At 41.7% G+C, this 16,860-nt stretch overlaps 1 protein-coding gene across 2 annotated transcripts in view; it reads right to left on the bottom strand.

The window, feature by feature from the left end:
• Positions 1 to 16,285, bottom strand: part of SLC45A2 (solute carrier family 45 member 2) — a 29,971-nt gene extending 13,686 nt beyond the window's left edge. Inside the window, exons 1-3 of one of the 2 annotated variants that reach the window (XM_026666296.2) lie at positions 15,685 to 16,284; positions 10,224 to 10,400; positions 3,065 to 3,378 (exon numbers count right to left, since the gene is read on the bottom strand). In XM_026666296.2, the coding sequence (XP_026522081.1) occupies positions 3,065 to 3,378; positions 10,224 to 10,400; positions 15,685 to 16,066 (873 nt within the window). In that variant the 5' untranslated portion in view covers positions 16,067 to 16,284. Of the gene's footprint in view, positions 1 to 3,064; positions 3,379 to 10,223; positions 10,401 to 15,684 lie in introns of both variants that reach the window. The other variant, XM_087958538.1, reaches the window with a different exon arrangement.
• Positions 16,286 to 16,860: the final 575 nt, after the last annotated feature.

The raw sequence follows: 16,860 nt of genomic DNA, 5'->3' as shown, positions 1-16,860 counted from the left end.
CCCTAGTCACCATCTTGTTGTTGTTGTTTTCTAGGAGTATATGATACCTGAAGTCTGCTGAACTGTGGAATGTAATCCAGAAGAGTTTAAGACTAAACTCAAAAGAGTTTAAGAATTTAAGAGTTCAAGGGAATTTGCTCACTATCAAAGACTGATAAGTTTATATAATGTAAATAGTTGTGTTTTGTTCCTTCTAACACCAATTTACAGAGGAATTGTGTGGTTTGGGAGTAACTTCTGCAATGCTGGCTTTATTCTCCCTTTATCTGAATCCTGGAAGGCCTTCAGCAAAAGAGAGTAGGGTTCCTCACTTGATTAACCTTGCCATCTTTTATCTTTATTTTTTCAGTTTTATTGAGGTTTTTTTTTTTACAAATATTTTTTGATTGCTGTGAGTTATCCAAGTTGCTGAGAATCGGGCAGCATACAAGTTTAACAAATTACTATGGTTGGTTGCACAGTCAGCCAGACGTTTAGACTGGACTTGGCATTTTTATCCAACTTTTGAGTCCTTCCCAATAGAGTTGTTATTTTTATTATTACGATTATATGACATGACCAATTTTTCCATTTCTTAGGAATTAGGAATGCAATTCTGAAGGATTCTACTGTATAAACCAGGTTGCCATAATTTGATATTCCCTAGATGTATTGAGACGGTAGCTGCCATTTGGTTTAGTCCAATGGTGAGATTCAAATTTTCTTTACCACTGGTTCTGTAGGCATGGCTTGGTGAGTGTGGCATGGCTTGGTGGGTGTAGCTTGGTGGACATGGCAGGGGAAGGATACTTGTAAACTCTCCATTCCCTCCCCACTCCTGGGTGAAGGTTACTACAAAATCCCATATTCTCCCCACCCCACTAACCTTCTTTCCAGCTCCGTTCTCCTGTGCAGGGCAAGAAAAGAAGACCCAGCCAATCAGCTGGGACTCAATGGGAGGCAGAGAATAGATGGGGCAGGGCCAGTCAGAGGTGGTATTTGCCGATTCTCCAAACCTCTCAAAATTTCTGCTACCGGTTCTCCAGAACTGGTCAGAACCTGCTGAATACCACCTCTGATTTAGCCCACATGTCTAATGACAAATACCTTTTTTTTTTTTACATTTTTTGTTAATTGTGACAAGAAATATCAAAGTGGTAATACAAAACATCTGGAGGACATCCGATCTATCTTTGGCTTAAAAGAGCTCTGTCAGTCAGACACATAAAGAGAGACAAAGAGAGACAAATATTTCTCATGTTTTCACAGTCATGTGGCAAGCACCAACTCTTCATGTACACAAAATACTAATATCTTGGAGAATCCATGTGGAAGAGTCAAGCAAAATCAACAACAAACCTACAAAGACTAATAGCCTAAACTTGTAGAGATGAATCCATGACATCCAAGCTAACCCTCAGCTGCAGATACATATATTCCATTCAGAAAAATGGATTAAATCTCATCCCAGTTGTTTTTTATACAAGTGGTTTTCAACTTACGACCACAATTGTGCCAAAAATTTATGTTGCTAAGCGAGACAATTGTTAAGTGATTTTTGCCCCATGTTACAACCTTCCTTTCCACAGTTATTAAATTAGTAGCACCGTGGATAAGTGAATCTGGTGTTCCCATTGATTTGGCTTGCCAGCAGTTCACAAAAGGTAATCGCATGACCTCGGTACACAACAACCATCATAAAGATGAGTCAGTTGCCAGGCATCTGAATTTTGATCATGTCACCATGGGGAGGCTGTGATGGCTGTAAGTGTGTGAGAATGGTCATAACTCATTTTTTTTCAATGCCATTTTAACTTTGAACGATCACTAAATGAAAGGAGGTGACTCGAGGACTGGCTGTCGTGATGACATTTTCTGAATTGTACGCACAAAAAAAATAATCATGACAATTGATCATTTATTTATTGGATTTATTCCTATACTACCCATTTCCAAAGATTCCATTTGAGATTGAGGATTTTTATTATTATTATTATTATTATTTAATTTATTTTTCAATTTTAATTATGAGAATACAACACAATACCTCCAACATAACTTTGTTACACATATATACATTTTACTTCATCATTTGTAATTTCCTTATTTAATATATTAATTACTAATTAATCTAATCATAACAACTATAGGAACCTCTGTGGCGCAGTGGTTAGAGTGCAGTATAGCAAGCTACTTCTGCAGCCAGCTGCCTACAATTTGGCAGTTCAAATCCCATCAGGCTCAAGGTTGACTCTGCCTTCCATCCTTCTGAGGTGGGTAAAATGAGGATCCAAATTGTTGGGGGCAATATGTTGACTCTGTAAACCACTTAGAGAGGGCTGTAAAGCACTATAAAGCGATATATAAGTCTAAGTGCTATTGCTACTAATACTTCTACCTTGTCTTCTGCTATATAACCATTGATAAAATTTATTCCATGTTTTATAATATTTAGACTCTCCTTTGTCTTTTATTTCTAAAGTTAACCTATCAGATTTTGCACATGCCATAATTTTCCTTATTATTTCTGCTTCTGGAGGTATGATTTCATTTTTCCAGTATTGTGCATATATTATTCTAGCTGATGTCAACACATGTACTATTAGATACATTATTTCCTTCTTAAATTTTTCTAATATTATACCTAGGAGAAAAAATTCTGGCTTAAATGGAATATACTCTCACCATTCGTTCTATCCATGTTTGAATTAGTCTCCAATGTTTTGGGTTTTTTGCAGCATTGCAAGTCCACCACATGTGAAAAAATGTGCCTGATGCATCTTTACACTTCCAACAATTTGGAGATATATTTTTAAACATTTTAGGAAGCTTTGCTGGCAGAAGACGCCACCTATAAAACATCTTATAAAGATTTTCTTTATAAGCCGTAGACAATGTTTTTCTTATTTTCTTATTTGTGGTCCAGAGTTTTTGCCATTTAGCCAATTCAATATTATAACTGAATTTTTTTGCCCATGCCACCATTGGTTCTTTATCACATAACATTCCCAATGGATGTTTCATGAGATGGGAGACAGCATTTCAATAATTAAAATAAACTGTAAAGTTAAACAAGCGCTGTTACCTGACTGTCTGCTTTTGTGGTGAGTTTCTCCTCTTTGGGTGAAATCCGCATTTCACTGCATTCACTGTTGTTCTTGACACTTTCTATGGCCCCATATTGATCAGGCTGAGAATTTTTCACCAGGACTTTAGTCTCGCCACTGGTGTCGACAAGAGGCGCTTCAGGGATGCTGCACAAGTGCACCACAAGACAGAGCAGGAACACAAGGACACCAAAAAAGAATATCACGTGGAATTCTGACCCCAAATATTTTCCCAAAATGGTTGATCCCCAATCAATGGCCCCCGTCAGGTATCCCAGAGCCCCTCCTAGACCTAAAGGTAAAAAGAAAGAAAGAAAATGTTGCTCACTTTAACATAGACAAGCAAAAACATAAATGCTAAATTGTCAGGTTATTGCTACAGTCACGTCTGTTTTGTAAACTTGGGCATCTAGTATATTGCTGCTTCCCATTTCATTATAGCATTCAAACCTTATTACAGTTAGCAATCATATAAATAGATTTTCTCCATGACAAATGATATGCTATAATAATACATTAAAACACATGTCTAGCAAGACTAAATTTTGTAACGTTTCTTTAGTTCTTGTGGGCAGATAAGCTGAAATATCTTTCATTTGGAACAGGGTGTTTGGAAGCCATGTTGAGATTTGATGCTCCCACGTTGCCACAATTGAGCCTGAGAAAGTGGGAGGGTGGGAATTCATTTGAGTATATTTAGTTAGACAAAAGAAAATTATTTTGCTGTTTCAAGGTCACGTAGTGTTGCGCATAGTGAAAAGGAAATTTACTTTGGAGACGAATGGTGATTGGGCCATGTGATGTGGTGATGGGTGCAGGGGATGGATTTGTAGGTTTTACTTTTGCAAGGAAGCCCGAAACTTTCAGATTCGGGATTTCACAGATGTACCAGTTACTATCCAAATAAAGGAACCATTGAGAGATGTCTGTCTCGGAGTTATTGGTTGGAATGGAGGTTTGCTGGAACACTGACACAGGGGTGTCAAACTGGATTTTTGAGGGGCGGATCTGCATTGTAGTTCTCTTCCATGGGCCAGTCAGGGTAGGGGAGGGGACCTGCCAGTCAAAATGTTTTGGCCGGCAGAGTGCTGCAGGAGGCTGGCCAGGCTGAAAATAGGGTGTGGGGGGCACATGAGGCCACCGCGGGTCAGTCCTTTGGTATTTCCAGGCCGACACTGGTGTCCAGATTTAAGCACCCCATGAGCTGGATTCAGCCTGCAGGCCTTGAGTTTGACACCCCTGATTTAGAACAATTTCCAAAATGCACACCAGATCCGTTTGCGGCGATGCAATTCCACCCATCACCAAAGATGGACTAATCTCAGATCCGGTAGGACCCCAAACCCAGAGCCCCTCAGTCATGCCAAGGATCATTTGAAGCCTGTTGTTTCCATCCAGACGTTCACAGCCTCCAAGCACTTGGATAAGGCATCCATACATTGCTTAATTCACTTGGCGTAGAGATGTCTAACTAGGTATCATTAGTCTACAAATGATACCCCACTCCATGGCAACAGATGAGCTCACCCAACAAATGCATGTAGATGTTCAATAGGAGCAGAGAAAGCACCCAATCTTGTGATACTTTACTTAGTAGGGGCTGAGGCTGGGATTTCTCTCCCTCCTACAATCACCACCAACCTATATCAACCCCGGAGAAAAGAGGCAAACCAGCACAAAACAGTGCCAACCACTCGCAATCCCTGGAGTTGATCCAAAGAATAACATGGTCGATATCCCAAAGATGCTTTTTGAAAAAGCAACTGGACTTTGTTTTTTCTTTGAAGTTAGAATGATAGAATACAGAGTTAGAAGGGACCTTGGAGGTCTACTAGTCCAACCCCCTGCACCACTTCAGACAAATGGTTATCCAGTCTCTTCTTTAAAATTTCCAGTGTTGGAGCATTAACAACTTCTGGAGGCAAGTTGTTCCACTAATTACTCTAACTGTCAGGAAATTTCTCCTTAGCTCAAAGTTGCTTCTCTTCTAGAATAGAATAGAATAGAATAGAATAGAATAGAATAGAATAGAATAGAATAGAATAGAATAGAATAGAATGGAATCAGAATGGAATAGAATGGAATAGAATAGAATAGAATAGAATAGAATAGAATAGAATAGAATAGAATAGAATAGAATAGAATAGAATGCAAAATGGAATGGAATCAGAATGGAATAGAATAGAATAGAATAGAATAGAATAGAATAGAATAGAATAGAATAGAATAGAATAGAATAGAATAGAATAGAATAGAATAGAATAGAATAGAATGCAAAATGGAATGGAATCAGAATAGAATAGAATAGAATAGAATAGAATAGAATAGAATAGAATAGAATAGAATAGAATAGAATAGCAGAGTTGGAAGGGACCTTGGAGGTCTTCTAGTCCAACCCCCTTCTCAGGCAGGAAATCCTACACCATTTCAGACAAATGATTATCCAATCTCTTCTTTAAAACTTCCAATGTTGGAGCATTTGCAACCTCTGGAGGCAAGTTGTTCCACTGATTAATCGTTCTACCTCTCAGGACATTTCTCCTTAGTTCTAGGTTGCTTCTCTCCTTGATTATATTCCACCCATTGCTTCTTGTCTTGCCTTCTGATGCTTTGGAGAATAGGCTGACTCCCTCTTCTTTGTGGCAGTCCCTAAGATATTGGAAGACTGCTACAATGTCATCCCTAGTCCTTCTTTTCACTAAACCAGCCATATCCAATTCCTGCAACCGTTCCTTAAATGTTTTAGCCTCCAGTCCCTTAATCATTTGTGTTGGTCTCCTCTGCACTCTCTCTAGAATCTCAACATGTTTTTTTAACATTGTGGCAACCAAAACTGGATGCGGTTGTTTCCCTTCTCATCCAAAAAGTTTCTTCAAGTGTGAGTGAATGGTGGAGGGTGGAAGGATTTATATTCCTTGCAGTCATCTGGTCGTTAGCAGTCTTTCTGAGAGTCATTGAGGCCATTTGGAAGTTTTTCTTTGCAACTCCCAGGGACCCTTACCTTAAACAATTGGGAACCTGGCTACCGAAACAGCAAGTAAGCACATGAGGCTTCCTTTGCGCATGCGCAGGATTTAGGTTGCATACGCGAAACTGTTCCCTCCCTCACCACTGAAACTGCTGAAGCCACCACCGCCAGTCCATGGAATTACGTCATCGGTCGAACCCTGACAACCAAAAAGGTTGGGGACAACCTGTTTTAAGTTATGTTTATGTTTTTTGAGTCAGCATTGACTTCCAGTGACTTCCTGGACAAGTCCCTTCACTTTTCTTGGCAAGATCTTTCCAGAAATTTGCCATTGCCTCAGTGGTGGGATTCAAAAAATTTTTACTACCGGTTCTGTGGGCGTGGCTTGGTGGCTGTGGCATGGTATGGCGGGCATGGCTTGGTGGGTGTGGCAGGGGAAGGATACTGCAAAATCTCCATTCCTCCCCCTCACTCCTAGGGGAAAGTTACTGCAAAATTCCCATTCCTTCCCCACCGCACTAACCTACTTTCCAGCTCCATTCTCCTGTGCAGGGCAACAAAAGAAGACACAGCCGATCAGCTGGGACTCAGGAGGCAGAGAATAGATGGGGGTGGGGCCAGTCAGAGGTAGTATTTGCCAGTTCTCCAAACTACTCAAAATGTCCTCTACCAGTTCTCCAGCACTGGTCAGAACCTGCTGAATACCACCTCTGCATTGCCTCTTTCCTAGGGCTGAGGGTGAAACTGACTGAAGGAGCTGGCTTTGTCCCTAAGGCAGGACTAGAACTCTCCATTCTTAACCACTATACCACACGCTTTTATGATATATGTAGGGGGCGTGCATAAGCGCACCAACGTGCCTACCATCCCTGTCCTATTGTTTCTCTTATTCTTCTTTTATTTTTCTTATATGTACCCATTTCATGTATTCACAACTATGTATACACTTATACTTATTATCTTGTAAACAATTGGCAAATCAAATAAATAAAAATAAAAAATAAAATAAATAAATAAATATATATATATATATATATATAAAAGTCAAGCTAATAGACAGCAATTGTCACCAACTTTATGGCTGAGGTTGGATTTTTGAACCTGGATCTCTGTAGTCCTAGTCCAGCATTCTAAACCCTACATTACAAAGGCTTAGCCCCCAACCTGGTTTGACTCCCTGCCATGATGGGTAATTGCCAATGGGCAGAAATATTAACTGGTGGATCTTGACCTAGTGTCATTTGACCTAATGTCATTTGGCATACCAAGGAACTAAAAGTAGCATCAATGTGATAAGGACAACTGGTAGTTTCAAGAAACCAAACTTTATAACACATTGATGAGCAAAATCCAGCTTCTGCAAATGTATATAATGGATGGAAACTGATCAAGGAGAGATTCAACCCTAGAAGTAAGGAGAAATTTTCTGACAGTGAGAACAAACAATCAATGGAACAGTTTGCCTTCAGAAGTTGTGGGAGTTTCATCACTGGAGGCTTTCAATGGGAGATTGGATTGCCATTTGTCCAGGATGGTATAGGGCAAGGGTCTTCAAACTTGGCAAGTTTAAGATGTGTGGACTTCAACACCCAGAATTCCTGAGCTAACATGATTGGAGGAGGAATTTTGGGAGTTGAAGTCCTCAAGTCTTAAAGCTGTCAAGTTTGAAGTCCCCTGCTGTAGGGTCTCCTGCTTGTGCGGTTGGACGAGATGACCTACAAGGTCCCTTCCAACTTTGTTAATCTATGTAATGTAACTTCAAATTAAACTAATCTGAGCTGGAACCTGGAGTGGTGGTAGGTAGATATGACAAGATTTTCTCTGGGACTAAAAAATGAATTTTCACAGCTTTGCCTAAAATAAGAATGAAAATATATTCTTATGTCCCCATAGTCAGGAAGTTATTGCAGTTATTCAAGTGCCATTCAAGGAATGAAACCACCATCATTAACATCATATGACTCAAGCTTCTTTCATCCGAAGTGGAAAATACAATATTTGCTGCCATTGTGTTTTTGTAGGAGCTAGCAATGCACACACACATTTTGTAATTTGCTCAAAAGGTCAAATTCACATAATGTGAAATGGAAATAAATCTTAATTATTGGCTTAACACTGGGGCAACAGTATGGCCTAATCTGTTCTTTGCTTCAGGGTGATGAATTTGGAACCTTTTCAGATCATATACAGGCATGTTATTTTCCATCTTGTAAGAAACTGAAAGGGAAATGTATAGAAAAAGCAGTAGCAAACTATTTGGATTTTTTTTTTCAAGAAAGCAATGGGTTTTTTTTCTGTTGGGGCCTTAGCAGTTGAACCTGATTTATAAGAGTCTTTACTTTTAGTGAGACTTAAATACGTAACACAAACCTCTTCTCCTTGATTCTGTGAAGTTGAATGCTCTAGAGCAGGGGTCGCCAACTTTTTGGACCTCAGGGACCACCAAACTCATAATTTTAAATCCCACAGACCACTAATATGAATTTTGACTCACGGTGGTTTGCTGACGTCAGTAGGAAAGTCAGTCCCATATTCCAGAGCTGCAGTAATCACAGGACTGGCCCTTTGGTCATCCTGGAGCTGCTGCTCCTCCACCCGGGTGCACTGGCCTGCCATGGACTGGAGAAGCTGCTCCGGGATGACCAAAGGGCCAGTCTTGTAACTACTGCAGCTCTGGAATATGAGACCAACTTTTCCACCAGTGTCAGCAAGCCACCCTGTTAGGGATACACCCTAGCAGAATGTGCACGGCAGTCAGGCAGGCAGGCAAATATGTGAGATAAACGTTTTGTAGCTTACACTCAGTAAAACAGATACACTGTGCTAGTTAAATAATTTATTCCAGTAAGAGTTTTAGCATAGTCAAAACAGTCCATAAATCATTCAATAGTTCAGTCCGTTCGGGGATTATTCAGTTGCAAAGTCCAGTGTCGAAAAAGAGGTCAGTAAACTTACAAATATCAGTTCAGTAATATATCTTCTCGCAGTAGAGATATAAAGAAGTCAAACCTCCTTTCTTCCTTCGACGTTCAAAAACTCAGCAGCAGGGAACACGCAGTTAGCAAACCATCAATCCAGCAAGCAAGCAAGCAAGCAAGCAAGCCAGCAGGTTCTATTGCTCCCTCTTATGGCGGTTTTACAACCGCACCCAAAATTACATGCTTTGCAGTTTAAAGTGACACACACTTAAACTTACTACCATAGTTTATATATATTATTTTACCCAAACTACGTTAGGTAACCTTGTTATTCCTAACACACCCCTGGGTGGATTTCCTTCCCCTGCCATTGGTCTTACCTTCTAGTTCCATCTCGCATGGCTCTTCTCAAGGTAAGGTTTGCGCTTGGCTGAAGGGGGGGCAGCAGATGGGCGGGCCATGTGGGCAGCGCAGCCTTGTATTTCCACACAGCCTGGATTAATTGCTTTGGGGGAGTGGTTTGGGGGAGACATTTCTCTGCGAACCGCCAAAATTTTCTCATGGACCACCAGTGGTCCCTAGCCCACCAGTTGGCGAACACTGCTGTAGAGTCTAGGACTATAACTTTGATTTTAGAACCAAATTTAAAACCTTCAGTGTTGAATCTTTTCTAACTCTTATAGTAAGCCAAGAGAGAAAGGACCCTCCAGGTCACTACCCTAGACCAGTGATGGCTAACCTTTTTGTTGTCGTGCGCCTGCACCCATAATGCAATGCATGCGCTCCCCCCTGTGCTCCCCCACTCCACAATGCACGCAGGATCCCCCACCTCCCTGCACATGTGCATGTGTCTCCCACATGCGCCCCACCCCCATGCATGCATGGCAGATATCTGAAAATCAGCTAGCTGGTGGGAGGCCTGCGTGCATGTGCAGTGGAACTGAGCTGGGGCAACAGCTCGCATGCCAGCAGAGATAGCTCTGCGTGCCACTTCTGACACATGTGCCATAGATTCGCCATCACGGCCCCAGACTATTCAAGAGTTGTGAGATCGGTGTTCAAGTGTTCATTTTGGAAGACATTTCCGTCCCTTTCCCCAGCTCCAGTGATTACAAGATTACGTTTCTAAATAAGGCTTGCAGTGATACTCTGAATCAGCTGATCAGCGCAACCCAGACCTTAAGGGTGGGAAGGAGCCAACAGCCATATTTTCAGAGGAGTAAAGAAGAGGAACTATTATCTTGGGTTTACCTGTCAGGAGCGCGTGATAATGGAGCCCCTTTTGCTTGTCCTGGTGAGTGCAGACATCAAATAAATATGCCTTAATGGGACCATCAATAAAATCAGCAGCAAAATCAAACAACACGACTCCCAGCATGGTAATAATGATAGCCCACGTCTTCCAAGTGCCTCGATCAACAACCAGAACTGTAAGAGAAAACATCTGGCTTTGTTGACAGTTATTTTTTTTATGCCAACCTTCCCCAACTTGCTGAGGTTCAATTGACCCGGTGAGGATGTACCATGAAAACACATGTAAATGCATGTAACTCTACTGGTACAGGTAATGTTTAATAAGGTGCACCATTATTAGATTAAATCATGCATACCTTTAGTAGAGTTTCTATTTGAACACTAACAGCCTTATAGGTAGACTTCGACTTTCAACCACAACTGGGACCAGAATTTCTGTTGCTAACCAAGGTGGTTACTAGGGGAGCTGTGCCCAATCTAAAGCACCTGTAGGCCGGACAACCAAAAAAGTGTGGCGGCAACCAAAAAAGCTAATGCAATCCTAAGTTGCATTAACAGAGGGATACAATCGAGATCAAGTGAGGTACTAATACCACTCTATAAAGCCTTAGTAAGACCACACCTAGAGTACTACATCCAGTTTTGGTCACCACACTATAAAAATATGTTGAGACTCTAGAAAAAGTACAGAGAAGAGCAACCAGGATGATTAGGGGACTGGAGGCTAAAACATACAACGAACAGTTGCAGGAACTGGGCTTGGCTAGTCTAGTAAAGAGAAGGACCAGGGGAGACATGATAGCGGTCTTCCAATATTTGAGGGGATGCCATAGAGAGGAAGGGGTCAAGTTATTTTCTAAAGCACCTGAAGGCCAGACAAGGAACAATGGATGGAAACTGAAGAAGGAGAGATTCAACCTGGAAATAAGGAGAAACTTTCTGACTGTGAGAACAATCAACCCATGGAACACCTTGCCTTTGGAAGTTGTGGGAGAGCCATCACTGGAGGCTTTTAAGAAGAAATTGGACTCCCATCTCTCAGAAATGGTGTAGGATTTCCCGCTTGGGTGGGGGGTTGGACTAGATGACCTTACAAGGTCTCTTCCAACTCTGATTATCTGATCTCATCTGATCTGACCTGATTAGAAGATGGTTCTACTGTTTTATCTGCTGTTGGGGCATAAAGCCCTCTTCCGCCTTCAAAAACTGTTGACCATCTTTTCCTGTAACCCTGGAAAGGGGCCCTTACGAGGTGCTACCAGCCGAGCCAGCTGGACCAAGGTTTTTTAAGGAGGTACTACTCCTCCGGCACCCCTCCTCACTCCAGGATGGCCAGCTCGGCTCCATTTGCAGTGTCCATTATCTTCCAACTAATTCCACTAATTCAAAAATTAGTGTAGCGGTTAAAGCAGGGGTCCCCAACCCCCGGTCCATGAACTGGCACAGGGTGACAGAGTGCCAGAAACTGGGGCACACAAACAAGCGAAGCCCCATCTGTGGGATACAGGCAGCATGCAAAATTATGCCCGCTCCAGTCTGTGGGGGAAAAAACCCCAGCTTTTTCCATGGAACTAGTCTTTGTTGACCAAAAGGTTGGTGGCTGCTGGGTTAAAGAATTGAACCTGAATCAAGGGGACTTGTGGTTCAAGTCCTCATTCAGCCAATTGCTCACGAGAAACCTCTGGGACAGTCACACTTGCTCAGCCCAGCTTTTTCACAGAATGATTGCAAGGATAAAATTAGGGGAGATCATCATCATAAACACTGCCTATAGTTTCTAGAGAACAGATAAGGCATTATTCTTAACAATCATAATTTATTTATGGTCCAGCCAACTCCCAAGATTTCTGCAGCTTTTATAAAGTGTTCAAAAGCATTAATGGAAGAAAATAACACAAAGCAAAAGAAAAAGAAAAAAGAACAAAGTTGGCAGAGATGATAAACCCAGATGGGAAGAAAGAACAAAGGTATACAGATAAATAATTAATGCAATTATTATTAAATAAATACTTACAGGGAAACAATTCTGTAATAATGAATATCAACAAATAAAATCAGAGTTTGAATTCTACACTCACACATTCCTTAGGTTTTTTGTTTTTATGCTGGTACTTCAGCAAGACTCAAATATCATTGATCAATTAGCAGATCAAAGGAGATTTATTACCAGAAATAAAATATACAGGGATGCAAAATTGGAAATTATTTAGGGAAAAATGTGAAAATGGAAGACCTCAAAATAATAGTAGAATAGTAGAAGAAGCTCAGATAACAACATTTGGAAAAATAAAGGAAAAAGCAGATATGAACTATAGAAATGATAGTGGATTCCCCTGCACAGATTGTCCCTGTGACCATGTGGGACAGATGGACCACAAGAACTACCACACTGCAAGAACAGAAGCGAGCAGTAAGACAAGGAGACCAGAACACATTGATGGCCTCACATTGCAATGAACAATGACGTACATTCAATTTTGCAGCAACTAAGATTGTTGGACGAGCAGGTACAAACACAGTCAGGGAAGTGATTGAAACCTGGGAAATGGGCCCCTCATCAGTCAGTGCTGATTTACCACCAAGTTATCAAGTACTTAGGAGGTGAGGGCTTGGCAGTACAAGGAAACAACAGCCAACAACTTAATAACCATCCATCAACACCTCAATCAACAGCTAAAAAGCCACACAAAACAGGCACCATGTAAATACTACACACAGAATAGCCCAAAGCACACACTCTATTAGAGAGAAGTTCCCTGACAATGGGCTCCAGCATGACCCCCAAAACTCAGAAGAATAAATATCTGGTCCCAGTGACCAACCCAGATTGGATCCTATAGAAATGATAACTTAGAGCAGGGATCCCCTTGGGCCGCAATCAAAGCCAGAATAGAAAAATCTGCTGATGACTCCAAATGCAGACTCTGCAAGGAAGCAGATGAAACCATTGATCACATACTGAGCTGTTGCAAGACAATCGCTCAGACTGACTACAAACAACGCCACAACACAGTCGCTCAGATGGTCCATTGGAACTTGTGTCTCAACTACCACCTGCCTGTAGCAAAGAACTGGTGGAATCATAAGTCTGAAAAAGTGGTTGAAAATGAGCACGCAAAACTACTGTGGGACTTCCGAATACAGACTGACAAAGTTTTGGAACACAATACCCTGGATATCACGATTGTGGAGAAGAAGAAAATGTGGATCATTGACATTGCCATACCTGTGACAGCAGAATCGACGAGAAACAACTTGAAAAAGTCATCAGATATCAGAACTTGAAAATCGAACTGCAGAGACTCCGGCATAAACCAGTGCAGGTGGTTCCAGTGGTACTCGGCACACTGGGTGCTGTGCCTAAAGACCTAGGCAAGCACTTAAAAACAATTGGCGCTGACCAAATCACCATTGGTCAGCTGCAGAAGGCCACCTTACTGGGATCTGCTCAATACATCATGCAGTCCTAAACACTTGGGAAGTGATACTAGTGATTTCTGATACGAAACCCAGCATAGTTATCTCATTTGCTGTGAACACTGTCATTTTTTGTGTCAAATAATAATAATAAAATATATGCTGAACTTCACAAAGTAATTATCATTTGAAAACTGAAAATGACACACTTTGAAGAGGAGGCTCTTTATCTGGATAATATAAAATAATTATGCTGGTTCCTGCACTTGTCCTATATCCAGACCAATATTCTGTCATCAAATTTATTTTGAGGGGACCACTATATAAGTCACAGTCCATGACAGTGAGTCTCCTGTGTTGACTACAATGGGGCCAAATTAAAGGAAAATCTAAAGGGAAAAAAACGAAAGGATTTTGAATAGCCAATCACCGCCATCTCACAAAATCCTGGGCCCAAATGCCAGAATGAGCCATCTTGAGAGATAGCAGCCATGATTTATACTTGTATTTTGCCTCCTCAGCTTAAATATGCAGGACTCCCATGGATCAGATTGAGAATGAATGGTCAACAATATAGCCAATAAGCTTTCTATTGTATCTGTTTTAACAGATTTAACAGATAATCAGAGTTGGAAGGGACCTTGTGGGTCATCTAGTCCAACCCCCCACCCAAGCGGAAGACCCTACACCATTTCTGACAAATGGCAGTCCAGTCTCCTCTTGAAAGTCTCAAGTGATGGCGCTCCCACAACTTCCGAGGGCAAGCTGTTCAACTGGTTGATTGTTCTTACTGTCAGAAAATTTCTCCTTATTTCCAGGTTGAATCTCTCCTTGTTCAATTTCCATCCATTATTCCTTGTTTGGCCTACAGGTGCTTTAGAAAATAGCTTGACCCCTTCCTCCCTGTGGCAGCCCCTCAAATATTGGAAGACCGCTATAATGTCTCCCCTGGTCCTTCTCTTTACTAGACTAGCCAAGCCCAGTTCCTGTAACCATTCTTCATATGTTTTAGTCTCTAGTCCCCTAATCATCCTGGTTGCTCTTCTCTGCACTTTTTCTAGAGTCTCAACATCTTTTTTATAATGTGGTGACCAAAACTGGATGCAGTACTCTAGGTGTGGTCTTACTAAGGCTTTATAGAGTGGTATTAGTACCTCTGTTAATACAATTTAGGATTGCATTAGCTTTTTTGGCTGCTGCTGCACACTGCTGGCTCATATTTAGCTGGTTGTCCACTAAGACTCCAAGATCCCTCTCACAGTTACTGCTATTGAGCCTGGTTTCACCCAGTCTGTATGGGTACTTTTGGTTTTTCTTGCCTAAGTGTAGGACTTTACTTTTCTCTACATTGAATTTCTTTTTGTTAGATATGGCCCAGTGTTCTTGTCTGTCAAGATCCATCTGGATTTTGAGCCTATCTTCTTGGGTGTTAGCTATTTTCTCCATTGTAATACCTAAACTGACCCAGTTTTCCAGGATATTGAATATTATTTGAGTTAACAAACTTGCAACATCCTGTACCCTTAAGTAATGAAACAATCTGGCTGTTGTGTTATGTTGTTTTTTTCCTGCTAATACCAGGCCTGTGCATTGGAAGCCATTAAGTAACAATTGCATAATTTTTATTCATTAAACCAATTTATATAGGTTAGAATAGTTACATAATCCGCATATGAGGCTTGGATTGAGATGAATCCTAACCCTTTCGATGTAAACCCCTTTTCTTTGTTCTAAAAGTTCTGTGGAAACAAAGAGTCAGTCATATTTATCTACACCAATATTAAAAACACGTTCAGAATCCTAACAGTATTCATGCCAAGCTAACTGCACAATTTAAACCTAACCTTTCCAGCCTGAGATTCAGCTAGGTTTCTTTCTTGTTTTTATATTCAAAGTCTATGCCATCAAGCGCTGCCAACTGATCTATTGCAGATGCACCGCCAACAGATGCAACGACTTCAAGAATGTTCACCATCTCCAATTTCTCTCTTTTAACACTCAGTTTGCTTTTTCCCGACTCAGCAACAGGTTGTATACTCACCTGAGATGACGGCATCCCCATTCAGGTACAAAGCCATACCCAGGAGCATCAGAAGGCCAAGGATCAAGATAAAAGGTCTCCTCTTGCCCCACCTGGAAGTGCAGCGGTCGCTGAACGAACCCACCACCGGCTGCAGCAGAAATCCTAGGATGGGACTGATCAGCCATACGAAGCTATAAAGGCTTTTGGGGAGCCCCACGGTGAGCAACACGGGGGTGACAAAGGCAGCTTCGACGGCGTAGCAGAACTCACGGCCAAACATGATCGTGCTGTGCATAATCAACTGGCCGGTTCCCTTCTTGGAGGGCTTCACTGGCTTAAAAGGATCTCTCCCCAGGAAGGGCTTAAACACGATTTCTTCTTTCCGGCTGAGGGGTCCCATTCTGGCAATGCCCAATTATCTCAGGACTGCAGAAGCTCGGCTATGATCTTGCTGGGTTAGAGTCATGGAGCTGGTAACCAGCAGGCTGTTCCACCAGGCATCAATTCTGGGTCAGGGCGTAGCGAAGGAAAGACCCAGAGGGGCCGTGCATATTTCCCATGGCTCTGGAATCACAAGTTACAGAGAGGGGGGAGTGGAAGGGGAAATTCGCCTGCGTCTCTGAAAGCAGATTAGCACAGTTAGTGCTCCTGGCTGGAAAGTGCCCAGCTCTTTATCACTGGAGGATTATGTCCGAGTGGATCACATGTCTACATAGGGCAGGCTTCAAAGTTCTTTTCAAGGCATGTGTATATTTATGGCATAGGCGAGTTTCCTAAGTTGTTTCTTCTTGTACTGCAAGCATTCAGGGTGTTAATGTGCCAATGGTGTCAGCAGGAAAAAGAAGAAATCTCTTATTTCAGATAGTGAACAAAGTGCTTCCTGGAGAAAAAAAAAAAAAACATAGCATGAGATCTACTAGTATTCAAGTGGGCAACACATCCTGTTTTAATGCTCAGGTTTTCCTTCCTTGTGTTGTCATGGTCTATGAATGTTTGGGGTTCTTTGCTTGGATGGAGAGGAAGAGAAAGTTTCATTCAGTTTACAGTTATATCCAGGGGTGTGCTTCAAATTTTTTTAGCGAGGGGCTCTCTCCCCTAATGACTGGCTGGGTGGGCATGTGGCTGGGTGGGTGGGCATGACTAGGTGGTCATGTGATCGGGTGGGCATGTGATTGGGTGAGTGTGGCTAGGTGG

Source organism: Notechis scutatus, chromosome 2 (genome assembly GCF_049901735.1).
Source record: "Notechis scutatus isolate UNSWTSFEM ecotype Mainland chromosome 2, rNotScu1.2, whole genome shotgun sequence".
Lineage (NCBI taxonomy): Eukaryota > Metazoa > Chordata > Lepidosauria > Squamata > Elapidae > Notechis > Notechis scutatus.
The sequence above is the reverse complement of the archived record's forward strand: the minus strand, read 5'-3'. Positions and strand labels throughout refer to the sequence as shown.